Source organism: Centroberyx gerrardi, chromosome 9, assembly GCF_048128805.1.
Source record: "Centroberyx gerrardi isolate f3 chromosome 9, fCenGer3.hap1.cur.20231027, whole genome shotgun sequence".
Lineage (NCBI taxonomy): Eukaryota > Metazoa > Chordata > Actinopteri > Beryciformes > Berycidae > Centroberyx > Centroberyx gerrardi.
This window is the reverse complement of record NC_136005.1, coordinates 17,472,184-17,494,838: the sequence shown is the minus strand read 5'-3', so window position 1 is coordinate 17,494,838 and position 22,655 is coordinate 17,472,184. Positions and strand designations below refer to the sequence as shown.

General features: G+C 41.6%; 1 protein-coding gene across 3 annotated transcripts; it reads right to left on the bottom strand.

Annotated features, from left to right (window-relative positions):
- Positions 1–625: 625 nt before the first annotated feature.
- On the bottom strand, positions 626–22,016 carry reps2 (RALBP1 associated Eps domain containing 2). Of its 3 annotated transcripts, none has more exons than XM_071912831.2 (19): positions 21,656–22,016; positions 16,475–16,598; positions 15,791–15,966; positions 14,860–14,968; positions 13,993–14,099; positions 13,662–13,806; positions 13,408–13,471; positions 12,418–12,586; positions 12,244–12,297; positions 11,826–11,898; positions 11,519–11,593; positions 10,448–10,496; positions 10,190–10,326; positions 9,721–9,782; positions 9,426–9,515; positions 5,185–5,271; positions 4,918–5,051; positions 4,060–4,165; positions 626–2,229 (listed from the first exon to the last, which is right to left on the bottom strand). In XM_071912831.2, the coding sequence occupies exons 1-19, from the start codon at positions 21,833–21,835 to the stop codon at positions 2,161–2,163; spliced, it is 2,010 nt and encodes a 669-aa protein (XP_071768932.1). In that variant the 5' UTR covers positions 21,836–22,016; the 3' UTR covers positions 626–2,160. The 3 variants fall into 3 exon arrangements, with proteins under 3 accessions (XP_071768932.1, XP_071768933.1, XP_071768934.1); XM_071912832.2 differs by having other exon boundaries at positions 4,060–4,153; XM_071912833.2 differs by lacking the exon at positions 9,426–9,515.
- Between the last annotated feature and the right edge of the window lie 639 nt (positions 22,017–22,655).

Sequence of the window (22,655 nt, the reverse complement as noted above, 5' to 3'; positions counted from 1 at the left end):
GGGTTTTGACTGCAGTCTGCCTCATCTCTCTTGCTCTCTCACCCAGGATATAATACTGACTTTACATCTGTAAAATGTCAATATATCCCAACTTCCTTACCACTTACTTTGGAGGCTTTGGAGTGAAAACAACAAGTAAACAATGCTGCTGAAACTCCATTTCAGGAGTTGGCTTCGTTAAGAAGTTATGTGTTATGTTTCCAGATTCAGGCTGAACTGTGAATGAACCCAGGCAAATTTTGTTTACAAATTGCTTTCCTGGCAGAACAGAACGTGAACACATGATCAAAATACCTCTGTTCAGCCTCTCTCTTCTTTCTCATTCAGTGTGTATGTGTGTGCATGTTTACACTGCAGTAAAATGGTACGACATCATAACATTTTTTCAAATTTATTGACAAAAAGGAGCTGTTTCGACAGTAAAGATGTTATATTAACTGCAGATGTAGCTCGCTGGTATTCAGTGTATGGATTTGACGGTTTTAGGGGACAACTGCAGTATGAGATGAGCTACATTTATGATACAGATGATGTGCAACCCTACTTGTGTCATAAGGGTAACTTAATCATGAACTGCACATGGACGTCCTCTGTGCAGTCAGTGCAATAAAATGATTACAAGGGATAAAAATAGACGATTTTATTGATTAGTTTGATTACTGTCTTCAGCCCAGAGCTCAAGTGTGCATGAGAGAACAACTTTTTAAATTCAGAATTCAATGCTCACAACATTTCGGCAAACATGCAATGGCAAGCATGCTGTCATGTAATACAACCATTTGATTTACCATCATAAAACACAGTCATAGTCCAGTTTCTATACAAGCCATTAGGATGTGTGGGGGAAAAAATGGTGTAAAGCAAGCTTAAACAGCACCACAATTTTGCATAGATAAAATCAAAGCCACATATGCACATATACAGACATCGGCTGTTTTGAAATCTATCTTGCAAAACATGGGAAGAATATTGTGCTCATTTCTTTTTTTCTGTCATCGCCAACATTTGGGTTTTTAATGGTTTATTTTGCCATCTTTTTTTTTTCCAAACTTGAACATCATCAAAATCATTGTAACAATATGGATGCCGTATGGATGTAACTCTTGACATGACGAAAACACTTCCCACTGAGGAAGATTTTACAAAACAACCTCAATTGTTTTTATTGTTTTAGTTTGACAGTGTTTAAAGGAGATAAAAATCAAGCAAAACTTCAAGTAAAATGTAGATATTTCTTACAAATCCAGTTTAAAAAGTGACAACATTCTTCGGTGTCCAAACGGCCACGTATGTGCCAGTGCTACGGTCCGACTGTCAACAGTAAATCAAGTCTCATTTTTTTTTTCAATCAAGTCTCATTCAACAATTCACTTCATGTTTGCATGCTGGAAACACAGAACTAAATGAATTTATTATAAATTCCACACACATCTGACCTGACTTTCGCAAACACAAAGTACAAACTTATACTTCTCTGATACTGTAAGTGTGTAAGTGTCCTACATTCATCAGTAGCACCATCACTTGCTTTATACAATGTGTGGATACACATACAATGCATACATACACACAGAAAAACTAAAATGGGAATAGTTTGAACCCTGTATTTTAGAGTTTCCTACATTAATGCAAAATATCAACATGTATCTAGGTCATGGTAATTTGTGTACAAACCGTTCAGTATTTTGTAAGCAAGGTAATATTCATGGGAGTGACTAACAGTAACACAAAAAGAGAAAAATAAATTAGAATTTCACAATGAACGATAGGATATTTTGCATGTGCATGGTGCATGGTTTAATCCTGCAAAATATGAGTAATACAGAGATGAAAATATCACAGAACACTTAACTAATGTTGACTTTCTTTTGTCCAAGCTTTAATTACAAAATAAACTTTACATTTGGGTGTAGAACTTGTTGAATTGTCCATTGCAAAGATCAGCAAAACTCACATCCCCAAGCGTTGAGTCTACAATGCACCTTTGCTCATATTATCATCAGCCCTTATGTTTATTCCCTAATCGTCATGGAAGACAACAGACAGCTGTATCTCTGTATCTTGATCTCGGCTCATACATTCTGGGTTCGTAGGGAAGTGGATGCACAGCAGCTCCGGTGCTGCACTGGGAGCGTGACGCTGACCGGACTCCTGGTCCAGTCACGTGGAGGCCAGCGGCCGCAGGAGCTCCAGCTGGGACTCCAAGGTGACTCTCTCCTGGTGAACCTCCTGCAGGACAGAGGACTCGGTGAGCTGATCGCTCCACTCCGAACAACAGATACAACGCAGGTGCTGTTCACCGTATCTGCTTTCTTTGTCATGCTAATGATGGTAAAAATTAAAGGTTGGAATGGCAGACGTGGTAGTTTTTGGTCTGAAGTCGACTCATAAGAACGTTCTTGAACTGTTTATGAGCCTATGAAATAGTATAAAATATACACTACCAGTCAAACGATTGGACACACCACATTTTTCTTTATTTTTACTATTTTCCACATTTTAGAATAATAGTAAAGACATCAAAACCAAGAAATAACACAAATGGAATTATGCAGTGACCAAAAAAAGTGTTAAACAAATCAAAACTATCTTATATTTTAGATTCTTTAAAGTAGCCGCCCTTTGCCTTGATGGAAAGGCAAAGGCTTTCAGAAATTCATACATAGGATCAACTTCACTATTTATATTTGTCTAAGAGACACATTTCAGGCATTTAAGCATAAGCCTTTAGATCAAAATGGCTTTAAGATAACGAAAAACATTCAATCAGGTGTGACCAAACTTTTGACTGGTAGTGTGTTTCTCTTTATTTCCATTTGTATTCCAGTGTAAGGAAATGTTTAGGGAGAATATTTCAGCTATTCCTCTCCATTCACCCTCCTGTCTTTACTCACATAGGCTGGGCAGGCTGCCTGGCCGGCCCATGCTCTATTTTGAAGAAGACAGTTGTGAATGCCAATGGCTGTTTGGTATTTCGACAGAGCGTGAGTCTATATAAAGACACATGCCTTTCTCCACAAAATTCCGCAGATGCTCAGAGGAACTAGCAGAATTAGAGCAAATAAATTACGACCTACTCTATCTAGTACAGATGGTAGCAGAATGTCATTATAAAATCTTGAAGTCTGAAAATCAAATTTCCCATTCAGACTTTGGATGGATATTTGAGAGTGGCCTGAAACAGGCTGGGAATTCTTGGATCTGTTCCCTGTATTTAATATTTAGGCTCTGTTGTATTGAAGCTGTAAAAACACTCAGGCATGCGAGGATGAAGGTTTCACTACAGGATCATTTACGACGAGAATGACTGGCATGCAGCATGTGTTCCAAATGTGAGTGAGTGTGTCACGGGCAGATCCCTAATCCAAACAGCCAAGTCTGTGCCATTAGTTCAACTATGAGTGATGGGCAGGGGAGCGGACAGTTCAGGGGTGTTTCACCAAGTCGGAATAGTGGGAGCATTTGTAGTCGCACTCAGTCGAGAATGGGCAGAATTCGACTTCTGACACGCCGCTGAGAACTATCAAAACAGTGTTAACGCGAACACTGCTGCGCTCCCATACTTGTGGGGGAAAGAACACAGCGTATGAAGCGCTACGCCTTCATTAAGCTGTCAGACGCACATCTTCACGTTGTAAACTGATGTTGGTTGCATCACTCTCAAACAAAACAACACCATATAGCAATTATGTGTACATGCGGTCTGTCAGCTCAACTGTCACAATAAATATACAGGTTTGCCATGGTGATAATATATGCACATGAGGCAATGCGCCTGCCCTGAAATGTTGTTTTGTATTGTATTTAGTGGGTCAAGTGTGCACCCTTTCAATGTGTTTTCTAAGGAGTGTGGGGCTGGCCTTCCCATTCCACAGTGACCGGTGGGAGGCGGAGGGCTGTGAACGACTGAATGCCCACTGGGCCAGCCACTAATGCAGTCCACACTCTGACACACACTCCTGAAGCCAAACGCTGCGTACACACTACTGGTGTGGTCGCATCTATGAACTGCCTCATGTCCTCTCAAAAAACAAAAAGAGATGATGGGGGAGAACTGACCTTAAGTTGTTGTTGGAGCTCGCTGTTCAGTCGTGTCAACACTGCATTGGTCTCCTTGTTCTTACGGATGGCCATCTGGATCTCTCTCTTCTGTCTGGACAGCAGTCTGAGAGATGAGTTTATCCATTTTTACCCAAGTTTTAAATCTCAATTTGTAGACAGATAATAGAACATTAGCTGATGTTTAACTGAGCCGCTTCAGAACAACAATAGACTGACTAGGCAAATAAACTTTTACCCAATTACTGAACAATCTTTGACAACAATCATTCGACTTCTTTCTACTCTATTATGGGTCTAAACACAGTATATGAAGGTAGGATTAAGTTAAAAGGTGTTCTTTTCAAAGTGAACAAACTGGGGATCAGTGAGCGACTGCACTCAGAGCCAGTCGACTCCACGACTACGGCCTCTCAAGGATCAGACCAAAGGACCGGGGCTTCACATCAATCAACGAGCCATCGTTAGCCGTCACCACTGTTATTGATGGTCACCTTCTACTGCAGCGACTGACACAAGTTTCAATGAGCTGTCTGGACAATAAGGAGACACAGCCACACATGTTAGAGCCATCATGGTGGGTCAGGGTGTGCCGTGAAATCTGTACAGCCCGGTCAGTGCATGAGGTTGAATTTCCCTATCTGGATGGGTTTCAGGGGTTAACAATCACCTTAAATACTTCTCAACATCAGTCGCTGTAAAAACGTGGTTTTCTTTCTCAGACCTCACATCACAGCAGTCCCAAAAGTCCCATTAGTTTAGGCCCAAATGTAGCTACTGGTATTCAATCAAACAGATTTAGTTGAAAAGTGAATTTGCTTGAATTTTGGGATTACAAAAGGCTAATACTTCACTGACTTTTGAGCGGGTTTGGTGGTGGGAGCAAACGGCATGGCAGGACTAGGAATGGCCTCCAGGTTCTGGCTCTCTGGGTGGTATTTCCTGCGGACTGGCTTCTGTGGAGCCTGATTGGGAGAGACTCCAGTCTTGTCCTGGAAGAAAGTTAAAAAAAACATTACAGAGCCTGCAATGCCCACAATATCCCCCCCATCCCAACACAGACACACACACACATACACACTGAAACTAGCATGGCCCTCACACTTCCTTGTAACCAGTTCTGACCTGTTTTGGAGTATTTGTCAGGTCCTCAGCACTTGGCCCAAATCTACGGAGCGGACTCTGTTCCTCAGGCTTAACGCTGCTCTCCTCCTGCAACACAGACAAAAAGCAAAACCATGAGCAACATTGAAATACACAAGATAAATAGTTCCTATATGCAATGAAAGAACTCTCAATATTAATAACGAGGGCAAACATAAGAATGAACAAAGTCTCGTCGTGATGAGGTGAGATGACATGGAGGCGCTGCTGAAGTGGGAGGATGAATTGTGTCCCACCTCACCATGTATAAATCAGCATCTTCCCTACAGGGACCATGATCTACTGCTCTCCAGCCATGGCTTCCTGCCTTCTCAGGGGCAGCCATGATGGATTAACTTGCTTTTTATTGCATCTCCTTGCTGCATTTCATCCATTATTCCCTCACAGACACAATGTATAATGTATCACCACCTGCTTTCATTCACCAGAGACGCTAATAAAGCCAGAGTGCCCGAAGAGTTTTTTTTGAAGTTTTGTGCAGGTACTACTCTTAAAAGTTAATTGCTTAATTTCAGCACACAGCCCGGCTGCTACATAAGGAAAATGTAAGGAATGGGTTTGGACACTGTCAAACTCAGTCCATGACACCAAGAATACAACACATCTAAGAACTTAGTTTTAATAGGCATTTCTTACAAGGCAGGGCTATTTGCAAGTTTAATGCACTTCAACATTTCCCATATGTTAATGCTGTATTTACAGAATTTGATCCATTAATTTTTAAGGGCTGGCTGTCTCCCTTGCGGTGGCAGTTGAAATGCCTAGGCTTTACTGATGGCTTAAACAGGCTTAGCTGGTGCTGTAAATTGGGCCCTAGGAACATAAAAATCTATTTTGCTGAGCCACGCAACTGCCTAGCAGGCAGACACAAACACGTGGCTGTAAGATTCACCGCTCCATTGGATGAAATACAACCACAGCATGGAAACATTTGAAGGTAGCAGTTGCTACGGTGACAATAAACCACAGGAGCACCGTGCACAATATACTGTACGTGGTGATATCAGTCATAGGTCATGGCTGTTTCGGTTCCAGTAAAGTTAGGGCTGGTGTTATTTTCATCACCACCGCACCAAACATGGATTGAAATGAATAGGAGATTACAACTGGTCTCACTTTATTCAAATAAGTGCTCGTTATTGTGGTGACTGTAAACAAAAAAATATATATGTATCATATCTAAACCAGGTGGAATGAAATTATGAACACTACAGCCCCATCTGGTGATTGTGCTGAGCTGCCAGGGGAAGCAGCTTGCACAACAGGAGGAAGCGGGCAGAGAGGACCTTGAGCTCGTCCACCACTAGTCCTCACAAAGTCTGAACTCGAGTAGTGGATCGATGCAAACTCTCTCCACTCTGGAGGAGACGCTGGGCTGCGGTGAGCCTGGACGGTGGTTGGGCTTAGCGGATATTTAGCTCTGCTGTGCTCAGGAAAAAAAAAAATGTGGTGTTTAGGTCACGACTGTGGCAGCAACACACACAAGCTTCTAGCTGCCTGCCCAGTGGCTCACAGACTGTAGTTTTCTTCTTCTTGACCCTCTGCTGCCCGTCACTTAGTGTATCACTGATCATGTGTCTAAAAAGGTGCAGGACTGGTTTACCACTTCACCATCCGATTCAACTTACAGAACTTAAGTCACGTGTAAGTTACTTGTTTTTCTCGTAAGCCTGTAGCATGCCTTCGCCCAAGAGTTCCATGTAAAATCTGGTCATAAATATTCATCCTCAACTTGAGATTGACAGATTTCACGTTAAGCAAGCTATTTTTAACGACTCCGGCAGTTCATTCATCTGTAGACTGTCTCCCTGCGGGGCTGGGCTGGTATCGGTTCCAGCTTGTCTTACTAGGTCAAAAATATACACACGAGGTATCCCCACCTTGGGATCTTCCAATCTGCTTGGTATTAATTAAGACTAAGTAGAATGTCCTGTGGGAAGACAGACAGACAGTGATACGGCGCAGGAAGAGCAGCACATGTAATGAGAGGGCATGTGAGACTGGATAGACCATGAGTGAAAGATATGATTAAGTTTAAAAAGACTTTGTGTGCAGTTTGTGGTTTATCGTGATATCAAGTCTTGCTCAATAAAGGAGTCAGGATTTCGGGGATTAGACAACATGTATGGGAAAAGCGGTAGGATTGAGTGAGTCTGTTTGAATAAGATTAGGAGCGCTTGTAACCTTTGACCTTAAAACTGACTACATCTGATCCGTCTCAAAGGTCCAACAGGAGCCAGAGGGGCGGATGACATTAAGACAGGCAGAGCGCCGCCTCGCCCCTTAAAGCTGCGTCCCGTGGAGGATGGGCAAATACAAAGAAGAGCCTCGCAAATACAAAACTCTTGGGAATGGAGGTTGTTTAATCTTGTGAAGTGGGCGAATGTCTACAGAAAACAGTGAAATACCGTAGAAAAACCTCCTCAAAACATGCACATGTACCAAAATGTCTCTCACAGTTTAATTACTATTGGAAATGCCTTTCACCTGAATTTACAGGAAACTCTTATACTTGAGCCCAATGAATACAGTATTTTTGCCTCAACACATATTTTGTTAATTAGGCCTGTTTGGCAGACAATTTAGTTCAGAAATTGGAAGATTAGATAAAGTAGGTTTGAAAATAGCACTCTTTCATATTACTCCGTACATCTACAGCTGTCTGTTTTGATAATTACTATTTTCAGTCAGCTTTCCCTCAACATTAGAATATGACCATCAGCAGTTTGGGGCAGGACAGTGGCAGAAACAGGCAGCGTACCCTCTAGGCAAAATTTAGCCCGATTAAGAGATTGGATGGATTCGGAAAATATTTTAAGTAGGTAGTGTACTACTGCACAATATAGAGATTAACATATTTTAATAGAAAATGAAACACCTAAGCAAAGAATGTGCACTTGATAATGAAAAGACTTGGGTGAAAAACAACACACACTACTGTACGTCAGTGCAGTTCATAAGCAGCCAGCATCCTGTGGGATGAGGCACGGTGGTCATAGCTGTGGAAAGTGATAACTAAGTGAACAGATTTGTGGTGTTTTTCCATGCTTCCTGGATTATACTCCCCACTAGGGGAACAGTGAGTGTTAATGGCCCGTGTCTGTAGCACTATAGAAATTATGTGAAAAAAATAAATAAAAAGAGTGCTAGCTCTGAATGGATGTGGGCCTACATTAAAATACAAAAAGCATTTTCAACAAAGTGTTTTATAAAAAAGGTTCTGTCATGGAAGACTTGAATGATGAATGAATCACATTAAGGTGTCAGTTTTAACAACACAACTTGCTGCCAGGGGTTGAAACACATGCAGACACAGGGCTGGGCGGGGTTAATAAAACAGCCTCTCCCTCTATGAGACAGTAAAATGACAGTGGATGAGTGAGTTTTAATCAGAGATGGATGTTCTGGGATTCAATAGAGAGCAATGCCTAAATGCAGGATCATATCAGATGAGTGGATCAAATGTAGATGTTTCAACTGGGCAAAAACTTTCCATTGTGGTTTTTTATGGGACAACGCTACATACTTTAAATATTTTGGAATCATTTACGGTTCATCAGTACTGAACATTGCATTGGATTGTTGTGTGGTATAATTCAGGATTTGCATGCAACTTGCTGACTGTAGAGCCTTAAATACATTGCCACACAGAAGTGTGCTTGTGCATGCACACACACAAGCATACACACAAATGAAATAATGAAAAGTGTCAGGAAAGACAAATGAAGGACAAAGGGAGAACGAGGGCGATAAAGGTTGAGACTAAATGCACGGCTTGTCACTTGAGCCATAAATAAATCCTTGATGCATTCACTTGCATGCAGTCCACAGTACAGCAGGCTTTGATGTACGCCGCTGTCACAGCCTCTGAGCTCATTTCTGTCTTGGAATAGAGACTCGTATATTTGACAAACATGACCTAGACAACATATTTATGGTCTCGCACCTGAGATGGGAGCTGGAAAATAGGGGAGTGAAAAATGCTGACAATTTGGGATGGAATTTTGAGTTTGCCTGCTGGATGTTTTTTTTTTTACTTTTGCAAAAGCTACTTATCTTTTGCTAGACTCTACATCTGCAAGTATAAACTCATACCGAGACAAATGAAAAAAGTAATTACTGATCATGATCAAACATCAAATAAAAAGAAAGCATGTTTGAGATGAAAAGTAGCAGACTATAGGTCAGATATTAATGCTCACCTCTTCTCTAAAGCGACTGAAGTCAGCAAAGTTTGGCTGTTGTACTGTTTTCTGGGGAGTTTTCTCTGGAGCAGTGATAAAGTGAGAAACCTGACAAGAGGGAATATAAAGCAGTGCTGATGTAGCTGCACAATCTAATCCTTCTACCATTATGAGTTTATGAAACAGTTTTAGACGTGTCATCCATAGAGTAGGACAGAAAGTTTGTTCACTTAGATACCAGAGAATCTTAACATCGGTTGTGGGCGAAGAGATGATAAATTATTGTTAAAGTTTGTAATAAAACAAGGCCTACCTGTGTGGTTGATGGTCTGGGAGGGAGAGCAGGAGGAGGGGGCAACCATCCACTTTTTACCCCTACAATACAGACAAAATTGCACTAAGCTTTAAACTATTGTGGATAATCGTACACCTCTATTGTGCATTCAGGACTCACATTTCACTCCCAAAACAAATATCCCAGCCGCATTTCCATAATCACAAACACAGAATTGTTGCGCTTTGTGTATTTCATCCTCATGTGAACCTCTCGCCTGTCAAAGTAAGCAGCAGAAAGCACCTGTCTCCAGTTCCCCTTTTGTTATACCAAGAAAGGAGAACTGTCATAAACAAAACATAATAACTTGGTTGCAGAATGTACCGTAGCTCCAGGCATTTAATGTTCTCTGCAGTGACAATAGGATGAACTATTGTCATAAGCAGAAAGAAAGAAAACTAATAGTGTGAGAAGAGTTTAGGGAAGTAGCTGTGGATGTGAATCGCACCCGGAGCACCCTGCTGGAAGAGCTTGTTCAGGTCCAGAGACGAGGCTCTGGAGTGGGTTTTCTGGGGTCGAGGCGGAGGTGTGGGTGGCTCTTCTGTCTTCTTCATCGCATCATCAATAGAGGTGCTGGAGTAGGACCTGGAGGTGAGGTTACAATAGAGGAAAAAGAGAGTATATATATCAGGTTAATATACAGTTTATCAGTAAGCTACCTTATATTAGTTAATTCATTATTCTATCACAGTAGGGTGATTTTCACCTCGGCCTAGTTTTAGTCTTCAGCTGTGGGTCCAGGTCATGAGGCGGCTCTGGGAAAAGAAGAATTTAAATGAACAAACACAGATCTGACCTTTGGTCTTACCTCAGCTCTAGGAAATGAGAAGCAATTACTTCCTTATGGAAGAAGACTAATTGTAATCTCACATACAGTATGTGAGGTAACGATTTTAATACCAGGCATTTTGACTGTCATTCTTGTCATCCTTTGGCATATTTTAATTTTTACACCTTATTGAAATATTTGATGTTAATTTTGCAGTGACTGAACACTGCCATGTGCTTCCAGGATATCTTTTGGTTTCTGACAAGTCACTCCATTTTGCCATACTACAGTCTCAAAAGGAGCACATCTGATTTAACCATGCATTTTCACCAAATGTGAGTTTTGTGCATTTTTGAGCTGCTAAGGCACTTTTTCATTTGTGACAGAAGAGCCGACAGCGGCTGCTGTAGTACTCATGGAGAATAGATGAGGAGGAACTTAAACAATGACTATGAAGCCTAAACATTTTCACATATTCCTATGATTTTGGACTTTTCAGTCTCACCCAATGCTAAAAACAAGACTTAAAAGACTCTTTTAAGATATCATAAGGAGACAAATCCTGGACAAACCCTGCTGCACTGACAGTGAACTGGAGTCCATTTTGTATGAGTGAAAGTACCCAGGGTGATTCTATAGGAGAGAAGGCAAAATTGCTTTCTGTTAACTCTAAGTCTATTTGGATGCAATAGCTCAAACAAGCATTCTGTTAGTCCACAGAGTCAATCTCCAATTCACTGTCAGTGGAACAACATCAGTTTTGTCTCTTGATTACAGATGTCACCGATATGAGCCTTGCTGCTCTGCTCTAGCCTTGAAAGAGAGTTGTTCAAAAATATTGAACAAACTAAGATCAACGTGTGAATTTTGTGGAATTTTCACTTTAAGCGAGACAGTTTCATTTGTGGTAAATGCTGGCTTCTAAAACCAGTGAGACATAAAGTGTATATGCACAGAAAGTAGAGTCTCCATTTTTATTTCCCCATATGTGAGGAGTTTTAGTATCACCTGGCCTCTCAGGGAAAGCACCAACTTGTAGAGTATGCTTCTCTTGAGATGTTGCCACCCTCTTCGCACTCAAGTCTGTAGACACAGTAATAAAGATGACAGCTGTAGGATCCACTCCATTACATGCAGACTTAATTGATTAACTATGTACAAATTTCTTCAACTAGGAAAATATGCTGTCATTTTGTGTTGAAAAATCCCATCGAAAGATTGATACTTTCTCAATGTTGCATTCAAGTATTTTAGATTAAAAGAAAAAAACAAACAAAAAAAAAAAAAAATAACTAAATTTTCTGAAATGTCTCACCTTGTTTACAGGATTCTTCTTTCAAATCTTGCTTTGTTGTGGCCAAGCTTGGCTGGAGCCTCTCTACAATATCCTAAAAAACACAGAGAACATGTTCAGATCCACACTTACCTGCAGGTAGGGATGTAGCAGAGTGTAAGCCTGCCTTAACTTGAGATAATCACCATGAGGAGTTACCCGCTATTTTATTACCATTACATCACTGCCTGCAGAGATGGAAATAAGTGCATGTACAGTTTATCTCATACAGTACAAGCTTATACTATAAGTTCAACATGTTGCTGGCGATGTGTCTGTGCAAAGACAGAGTAGTGCCATGCTCAGCTTGTTAGTGCCCCCTACAGTCACTGAAGAGGAACTCCACATTGAAATTACCTTTTCAATAAAAAGCATTAGAGAATCTGGGGATTTGATTTACCAGCTGGCTGGGCCTGGGTTCAGCATCCTCAAAGACAATAAGAGGCTGTGCACTCTGGAAAACAATACATTTTAATGAGTTTAATGAGTAGTCAGAAGAGTAACCACAAAAACAAAAGAATGGCTATATGAGTAAATATTTCAGATGAAAGATTCCCGGCTGTGTTTCTCTTACTTCAGGAGTATCAGGTATGTCCTCTTCCTGCTCTATAAAGCCCGGCTGCAGGGTTGGAGGGAGGCTTTCTGGGAGAGGGTAACCGTTCTTGCGAGCCACAATCAAGTGAAAGGCCGTGCAGAACTCAGAGAACGTGAGAGCTCCGTCTCTATCCACATCACTCAATTCCCTTCAAAAACACAGATAAAAAGATGAAGAGTAGATGCAAAACTTGAGAGAAGGACCGCACAATTACGGCTAAAATGATAATGGTTGTCTAAAAAAAAGAAAAAGAAAAAGAAACAAAATCCACTGGACTTAAAATGAAAATGAAGTCCAGTGGATTTTGTTTCTATTTTTTGTTTTGGACATCTTGATACCTGGATCACTGAAATGAATCTACACAGAGATAAACCGGGTTGTTTTGCTGGATATTGTGATCATAGTTATTAAACATGATTATTAGCCTAGATGATTTGAGGAATAATTAATAATTTTTTTACTTGCACTTTTGGCATCTTATAACATATGATATAATCATACAGCACATCAACATCTTCAATTTTCAACTACAGCAGACATGCCAAATGAAATGAAACATTTCAATATTACAGATAAGCCCATATTCTATGCTTATTAACATATGACACACGATAAATTGTGAAGCTCTTGAGCGTACAGTAATGTCATTATTAGTGTCATCAACATTAAGGTTATGAGTAACATTTCCCATCAGCTGATTGATATTTAAAAATAGTAGAGCAGTGCTCAAGGTCAAGTAGGTACTTGGTCCTTGGACATTTTATTCTCAAGTCATCCCCTTTGTTGCAATAAATGGTAAACAGTTTAAAATATCACTGTAGTGCATCCTTGTTTTACTTATTCGAGGATGAGTCTGCACTGTTAAGATGAAGCTGCTGTCTGACTCAGTGTGCATGCTGAGGTGCTTGGCTGATGCAGACCCAGATGACCCCAGATTAAGGACAGACAGTACTATGAGTCAGCACTCACCAAATGTGGGAAAGTTCTGGTATAGGAAGCTTGGACTTTGTAAAGAAGTTCTTTGCAACAGTTCCTAGAAAAGGAAAAGAGGTACACAGTGGTAAAATAGTTTGATAGAAAACGCAGCACACTTTGCGACACAGCAATTCCTTTCAGCATTAATGCATGAGTCACCACATAAAGCTCTGTCTCTCAGTATAAATGAAGTGTGTATGTGTATGTGTATGTGTGTGTGTGTGTGTGTGTGGGGGGGGGGTCTATACCCAGGATGAGAGCCCCCAGGTCGGGCTGCAGGGTTTTGAACTGGTTGGTGTAGTACTCCCGCTGTTCCACTGTGATCCTCCAGGGGTCGTCGTCATCAGAGTCGTCCGCTACACCCTGCTGATCCAGCCTCTCCACTGAGGGAGCCTGGGAAGACACACAGCAGGAAGGATCACATACTCACATCCCATAGGAAATGAGAGGAGTCTGTCAGAAATTAGTCTGTCACAAAATGGGGATCCAATGCACCAAACAATATCATCCGGATATATACAGTATAGACTTAAACACAGCAATAAAGCTATATAAATGTCGATGTCATTGTGGCCTTACTCGAGGAACAGCAGGGTGCTCCACAGTGGGCTTGGTCCCGTAGTTACTGGGTGAGGAGTGCTGCTCCAGCTGAATGACGGGCCTGGAGGAGTGTTTGCTTTCATAGGCTGAGGGATGGAGAGACAAACTCGATAAAGCTGAGGGTAATATGCAGTGATTTCCAGCCAATTACAGGCCTAGGAAATGTGAATCTTGAAAATGAGAATGAGTGAGATAGGTGATAAAGCTAAATCGTTTTTCATTTGAATTCACTCCTTATTTATAAGCACAGGCCTTGCATTTCTTGCAATGCTAGTTTCTTGCGGCATTTTATTTCCCTAGCAATCAATAAGGAATGTGCAGTATCAAAGACAACCACAAACAAATTAAATGTAGTTTACTGAAACTGGTCCAAGCATGTTGAAGTATTTTCATTTTGCTAAAACAAGGAAATTTTATACTGTAATAGTGAAGGTGCCAAAAAAAAGAGAAAGAAAATACAACTGTTTTCTCAAGAGCGCTCACATCTTAACTGAAAAGTTAAACCGTTGTGACAGTTGTCACCAACCTGCATTAGAATAGGTAAAAAATAGGTAAACCTCTAGCTAAGCTGTTTGTATATCTACAGTGAAACCTCAGAAGCTCAAACACCTGAGAAAGTAAGAGTTTGAAGGATTAGATATCAGGTTTCTGCTGTTACCAAGAAAGGTCATGAAAGAAACGTTGTGATGAACGTCACAACACACAGTGCTGGTAGGTTTCCCACTTGAAGCTAACTTTTCTGATGTAACCTTCTGTATTCCTCTGGCCTGTATAGTAAAACTTCAAAACAAACACATGAGGTATTTGCAGTGTGTACTGTAGTCAGATGCCCGGCAGTTGCCTTACCCATTTGTGAGTCCGCCCCATTTCTCTGCATGTTGTAAGTGTAGCTGCGGTAAGTCGATGGAGAGCAAGGTGGAGAACTGCATGGTGATCGAGGCGGGGACCAAGGTTCCTTTCAATACAAGCACAGTATGCATGTGATTTGGCATATGCAAAAACAGTATGTGTATGCATAGAAAGAATGGCGTATTCCCAAAAATATTCACTTAGACCACTTTATTAGGTACACCTAGCTAGTACCATGTAGGAACCTCTTTTGCCTTCAGAACAATCTGAACTCTTGGATTCAAGGAAACGTTCCACAGGGATCTTAATCCATGCTGACTCGATAGCGGGACATTTATGCTATGAACATCCCATTTCACCTCATCCCAAAGGTATTCAGTTGGGTTGAGACTTGGGGAGTGTGCAGGCCAATGACCGTCATGTTCCTGAACAATCTTAGGACAATGTGTGCTTCATGGCATGGCACATTATCCTGCTGGAAGTGTCCATCTGACAAAGGGCAGACTGTGGCTATGAGGGGATGCACCTGGTCAGCAACAATGTTTAGGTACGCTGTGGTGTTCAAACAACATTCAGCTGGTACTAAGGAGCCTAATGTGTGTCAGGAAAGCATTCCCCAAACCATCACACTGGAACTGGAACTTTATTTACACATGACTCACTGTTTGGAGGAGTGAGCTGTTTGCATAAATGGTGATGTGTAATTAAAATAGTGGCCTCTGAGTGTATTTTTAAGACCAACTTAAAGGGATTTGATTTATTCTCAACTCCGCTCACAACTCAAAACCCCTGATCAAACTGTTATTATTATTTACAAGAGTTATTATTAACATTATTAACTGTTTGAAATGTCACAGAGCTACATGGTTCGTTAGAGCTAACACTGGAGCTGGTAATTACAGCGTATGAAGTCTGTTAGCAAGTTCACCTTTTTCTCTACATTGGCCTCCAGGTGTCTGAAGGCACTCCTGTCCGCTGGGCTCCAGGTGACAGAGACTGCTGCAGTCCCGCACTGTGTTCCCTGACTGTCTATGCTTTGCGGGACGGTTGGGTAGCGCATCTCTGGCTCATTCTTCAGCCCAACAAATCTGGGTGGAGGTAGATCTACAGGGGAATCCAAGACAGTGAGTGTTTAATAAAGAGACATTATAATGCTTATTTATTCTTGTTCACCGTGATAGATTATTATTCTATTAGAGTGTGCCTTTATTGTGCACGACTCCAGTGCTGTCACACACCAACTGCAGTGTGTCCAGTGATGACCTTTGATACCGATGGGATTGGCTTGAAGGTATTAAACAGGATGAGCGTCTTAACAACCCCCTGTGGTAGTGACTTACCACTGAAACATACTGTGATGAATCTGAAACTTTGAAAATATTTGTTCTGATAATCTGCCGAGCTGTCATGTGCTAAACTATGTAAAAAACAGATTTTGTCATCGGTCGGGGTGTGACTGATTGTGTGCCCTCGTAATCAGGGCAAACCCACTTAGCCCTTTCCACGCGACTCCCCTTTCATCCAGATTAGACCAAATCCAGGCATGTTAAGATAATCTCTTAATCCCCTTTTGCTCTCACAAGACTCCCTCCACCCTGAGCAGCAGACTTACTGGCCGTTACACTCTCCAGGCGGATGGGCAGACCAGACTGAGCAGCAGCCAGCAACTTCAGAGCCACGTAGAACTGAGCTGTGCCGAAGTAACCCAGCCGCTTCGCTCCACACACCTCCGTTATCTGTGGAGGATATAAAATTCATAATCATATTCACATGATCAGTCAAAGGATCATGCTAAAAATAGTCCTATGCTGAATATGGACAGGCAGATTTAATCAGTTTCCAGAGTTTGTAATTTCAAAATGTATAGAGTATGATCTCACTGAAACATAAAAATTGGGCATTAACAATTCTTTTCAATATATAATGTTGCGACAAAGTGATATTTATAATGTCTGGGGCAAACAATATGTTAAATAAATAAATCTAACCTTTCTTACTACCTATGGTATTTACCTCTTTTCAGGAAAGGCAGGAAAATATTCTAGCAAGCACCACAGTAGGCTTATGCATGTGATTTTTTACGCCCTGTATCTAGATAATGAGTAATGTAAAATGATGGGATTAACCAACAGAATTGCCCTAGGAGATACAGTATGTAGGGGATAAGCAGCACAGTAGGATCTGTTGATCCAGCAGCAGGCCCCTCTTGATTAGAGGTACAATGACTGCTTTGGGGAGCAAAGAAGATTATGATTATGTAGGACAATTAAGGAGAAATTCCACAAAATATAACTGAAAAAAGGTTCTACATATCTGAATCTAATGTTGTGAATTGCAAGTTCACTTTATGAGTTTATAACTATGCGTATAAAGAGTGCGATGTGAGGACCAGCTCCCTCGTGACCAAAAGCACAGGTGGCTCTTTAATACACTACTAGAACAAAGGAACCTTGGATAACTGTAATCCCTCTTTGTCACTGAAGTGTTAATGCTAACTGAAATAGATCACCATAAAAGAAATAAATCATAATAACAACTAAAGAGCTGAATGCTCCCTCTACGCCACAGCTATTATAACTCTGTAGCTACTATTAGTCTTACTGTAACCAGGCAGCTAAGTCAAATTTTTGAACATTCATCACGCTCACTATTTGTGATGAAGAGATTTGTCCTAAATTTACAGTGAAGAAAAGTTCTCAGTCAGACAAAGCGAATCATTATATTAGAGCATTAATCCCCCAAATTGTAACTGCAATAATTCCAGCCATTCAGTATGGAACAAAATGCCAACGTCAACAAAACTGACTTGTATCACCGTTAAAACAAGGCCCTGGTACATACAGCAGACACAAATATTGTTATGCAAGTAAACAATAGAGCTTCCATTTGAAAATGATTTCTTTCCCCTCAAGTCACTTCAGCTGCACTTAATAGTAAAGAGGCCATGTTGTCAAAATCAATGACCCCAGCCAGGACTGTTTTTGTCTAGAGGTGGCAGAGTGCCTGGCAGCGACACACCATCCAATAGAGAAAACCTTGCGCTCTTCTTGTGGCAACAAAGGATTAAAACGGATTAACGCTGAAGTTCTTTCATAAACATACAAGAAACCAAGAATTTGAGTCCAGTTTATCTAGGCCAAAACAAATCTCTACAGTGCAGTACAGTAGTGTACAGAGCGACACATGCACACTGTGGAAAAGAAGGTGTGGTTTGCGGTCGCAGGGGTGTGATAGGCTTAGAGGGGAACATTTGCTGCTATGTGTGGATGGAGATATGAGCATGGTACAGAATGACAGGAGTGTCGTTAATACCCATTGTCTAATGAGGTTGGGAGGTGGGGGGGGGAGGCTCATATCGCTTTATGAGAAATTATTTCTGCTTGACCTGCATTGTATTCATTCAACAGCTTTCAGAGAGAGACATAAGGATCATAACAACTACTGTCCAGTGAAAGGCTGAGGAGATAGTAGGGGGCATCGTACCTACAGTGCTGGTGAGTGTGCCTAAGGTCACTGGACAAAGACTGTAGGGATTATTTCAGCGAAGGCCTTGGGTAACCAGACAGGAAAGTCAGATCTATAGCCTGAAGGGGGCAGGTTATTTTAAGAACATGGAAAAATGCCAAAAAAAAAAACACCTCTGCATACAACGTCACCAGTGGCGTTACTTTTCTGAAAGCAATGAATCATACGCCCTGTTGACAAAGTGAAGGAGAAAATACAGCTAGAATGGAAGCCATGGGGTTATGGTTTCATATCCTGAAATTTAATTAAGCTGCTGGATATGTGACACAGCTCAGCAGCACTGAATTTGAGATTTTTGATCTTCTTCTTTTACTTTGCAGCAGACTAGATGCTTAGGTGTATCTGAATTTGAGATGAATCTGTAAACTCCCCCCTATTTAGCATGGTGTCATAATGAAATAAAAACTACTCTGTTATTCACTTATACAGAATAACAAACAGGCTAAATTATACTCTAGCTCCTGTGTGATACCACATATTTTGTGTTTGCCAGATTCAGTATCGCTGCTGAAAGATGAAGAAAGCACAGAACAGCAGCCAAGATCAGTGTGTCTATTGTGCCTTTAAGGGACTGTAGCTAGCAATATGTGGCACTATGTGACCTGGATGTGACATCACCACCAGAGCCGAGTTGCGTTCAGGAGTGTGATCTCTCTGTCGCTGGTGGGGCCACACCCTATTCAGCCAGACAGGTTCCTCAGCAGTGTCTCTCAACACATCATTACATGTCCCCAAGCTTGTCACTATGCGCTGAAGTGGCAGCAGCACAAACACACACCAAAGATTTGAACTTCGATCTGGCAAAACATCTAAAGAACAGACATTTAACTGCCTTTTTTTGCACTGGATGACAATGTCGATTTTTTAGACAGACATCAGAAAATTAGTTTTTCTTTTCCTTCATCTTGTTAACGAGGACAAAAACAGTAATTTCAAATCTAGATTCAAGGTACATGTAGTGAGTAAATGACAGATAAAAACAATATAGACACTTAAATCTTAAACATAATAGGCAACATCCAACTAGAATTACATTGTGTCTTCTAAACGGCTGTGGCCAATATCATGCTTAGATGGTAAAAAGTTATGGGAAAGGTTTGCTCTGTGAACACAATCTCAGTCAATAACAGCATGACCAAAAGTCTATGCTCTAAGCCCATGTAATCAGCATAGCAATTGATTTCATTGCAGAGTAATGTGTGGGAAGCTGTGCAAGAGCTGCCTGCTGCCCGAAGTCTGTTGGCTTCGCAGAGTGCGGTGACAGCTCAGCAGGAGGAGCGTCATGCTGTAACTACATATTTACTCTAAACACAGGCCGCACATGTCAGGATCTCCACTCTGTACATCCGATCTGTTGTATATCAACACAGGCTCTGTTGGTGAAGAATCAAGACATTTCAAAATATTGGTGAAAATTCCCCTCATTTTAACAAATAGTTAGGAGAGAATTCATACACTCTCCCCATGATTTGCCCATAGGGATGTCAGTAAAAAGGCCCACACTTCAACGTGTTAATGTGCTACCAGGAAAACCAAATCGCAAGTCACAGGATCCATGATTATCTTGCAAAAGCTGGCTAAAAAGGCATCCAGGACAGTCAATAACTGGTGTTAGAGATGAATGGTGGATTTATCTGTTGGACTTAGAACAGAAATGGACATCCTGAGCATTTAATCTCAGGAAGACTCAAGGACAAACTGACTCTGATGAGAGAGCATGTTTACATTCCACAACAGGATCTTATCTGTATTCAAACACCTTCTGAATTTAAAACTTCACTCGTCCAGCCTAGACCGTGAGGCTAAAAGTAAAAGAGGTCCAATGAAATCATAGCACAACTGCTAACTCATCAAAAACCCTAAAGGAAAGACGCTATTTACGAGCCTCTGATACCGTGTGACATAAATGGCCCAAATGTCAGTGCTGAGTGCAGGAGTGATCCTGCAGGCATCCTGCAGCAGGGCCTCGCAGCGCTCTAAAGGCCGTGTGTCAATCACCTCCATGCTGTGGCGCTCCTCCAGGCCGGACAGGAAGGAAGCACAGCTCACTGCCAAACTTCCTGACACCACACAGAGACACAATAGGCTGCTATCGCTGGGAGCCGACCCCTCGGGACACTGTGTGGCGTGAATGGGGCCACTACCTGCTGTGTTCATGTGCTGCTGGAAAAATACAGTTATATCTCTGCGATGGGTCAGCAATTCTGATGACGGACACCGACATGTTAGTTCTGTGTTAGGACCAATGAAAAACCTTTTAGCAGTACTACTGTTATTGTTTTTAACACCAAGTACACGTCTGATATCGTCCCATGAAAATAAACCCTAACATCCAGAGAGACAGGGATCGTTCCATTCAGGACACGGTCTAGGGCGTCTATTGGAAAATGGAAGAAATTTAATCTCATCACTTAGTTGTTGTTTGGCCAGGTTTGAATCAGATTCCCAGACTTGTATGACAAGATTTTGAAGGCTTCAGTGAATAAATTTAGGGTGGGAACTCGAAACAGAGGAGGTTTTGCATACCAGACTCATACCGGCAGGTGAGCACAACAATAACAACTTGACACAAAAATTGACACTTGAAAAATTCTCCTGCAGATTGTCTCCTGCCCACTGTTACAAGTAAATACGCTCTTTTGCTACTGTGCAATAGTGCAGTTGGCTGTGAGTATTGAACAACTTCAATAAAAATAGTGCTGTATGATGCAGACAACTGGGACGCTCTGTCTCTAACACACACACACACACACACACACACACACACACACACACACACTTCCATACTTGGGAGGATATTCCAATGACAATGTCATTCCCTTATCCCCAATTTAAGAAAACCTAATCCTAACCTTCACCTTAACCATAAAATTAGTATTTTCTCTACTGGGGATCAGCAAACAGCAAAACTGGGCTAAAACTGGACTATACTGTACTTATGAGGACTCACAAAGATAGAGGTACAGCTAAGTGGATGGACTGCCTCTTATAGTGTGACAGAGGAAGAAGAGAGGGAATGTGTAAAATCTCTCTCACACGCACACGCACACGCACACACACACACGCACACACACCCACCATTAGGAAGACTGCACTATACCATTTATGACTTGGCACATGATCATATGGTGGTATCTGTCGGCTATTCATTTATAGTCGGTCTCCTGCGGATCACAGCAGCCGCAGTTCTCACCCGTTCAGACTTGATACATGTGATGTCCAAGCAAGCGCAGATGTGCGATAGGCAACATACAGTATATATACTCACTTGATGCAAGGCTTCGGGAGGCAGCTGGGACGCCTTGAACAGCTCTCCCACTTTGCTGGCCGATAGTTTTCCTGAAGTGTCAGCTTGGCACAGATTGTGGAGACCTGAGTAATATCTCTGTTCATTTTCATTTAGGGAAATGAAACTCCCTCCAGACGCCACACCGGATTCCTGATCCATTCCCAGGCTGACGCATGGATTTACCGGCGGCACCGCGCGACCAAACAAATCACTACATTCCCCCCTCTCCCGACCACCGTCTCTTGTTACATTAGGTCGGATGAGGGATTGGCAAGAGGAGGGCAAAATCACCACCGACACCGACAAGTAGGGTTCTCTGTGAAGACTGCCTGCTCGGCTTCTCCACTACTGCCTATTATGGCTGATTGTAGCACTTACCGCCCTGCGCCTTGTGGGGGCGCTAGAGCAGAGGAATAAGGAGGCAAGCCTGACTGTATTGTGCAGTAAACCAGGGGTTCCCAAACCTTTTCAGTCCAAAGACCCCCATGTAGGAATGTGTTAGCCCACGATCCACCACCTGATGAGATTGTGTGCCATTTAGTGCCTCTCTGAGAAGACTTTTGTTGTTCCATATGCTTTAGTAGAGGATTGTTTACCTGTCTACACTGTAGGGGAAAAGATTAACACTTTAGAGAGTGACAACTAGGATAAAAATAGCCTAATTCACAATTCTGTAATTGTCCAATATTTCACAAATAACAAAACAAACCCATTTCTAAACTGCTTCTCATGTTGCTGTATTAATTCAGAGTATTCATTAATGTAAATCACTGCATTAATTCACTATTGTCAATGAATAAACAGACTAAAAACTGTGTCCTGATGAGTACGTTTTCTTTTTCTTAGACTGTTCATATGCTGCGCTGCACATCATAAGATTAACTATGGATGAGCTGCACCAGCCTTAATTTAGCCTGCCATATTGCAACCAAAACCATCCATCAAAAGGAGATGGGGTTGTGTAAGCATTAATCCGGAC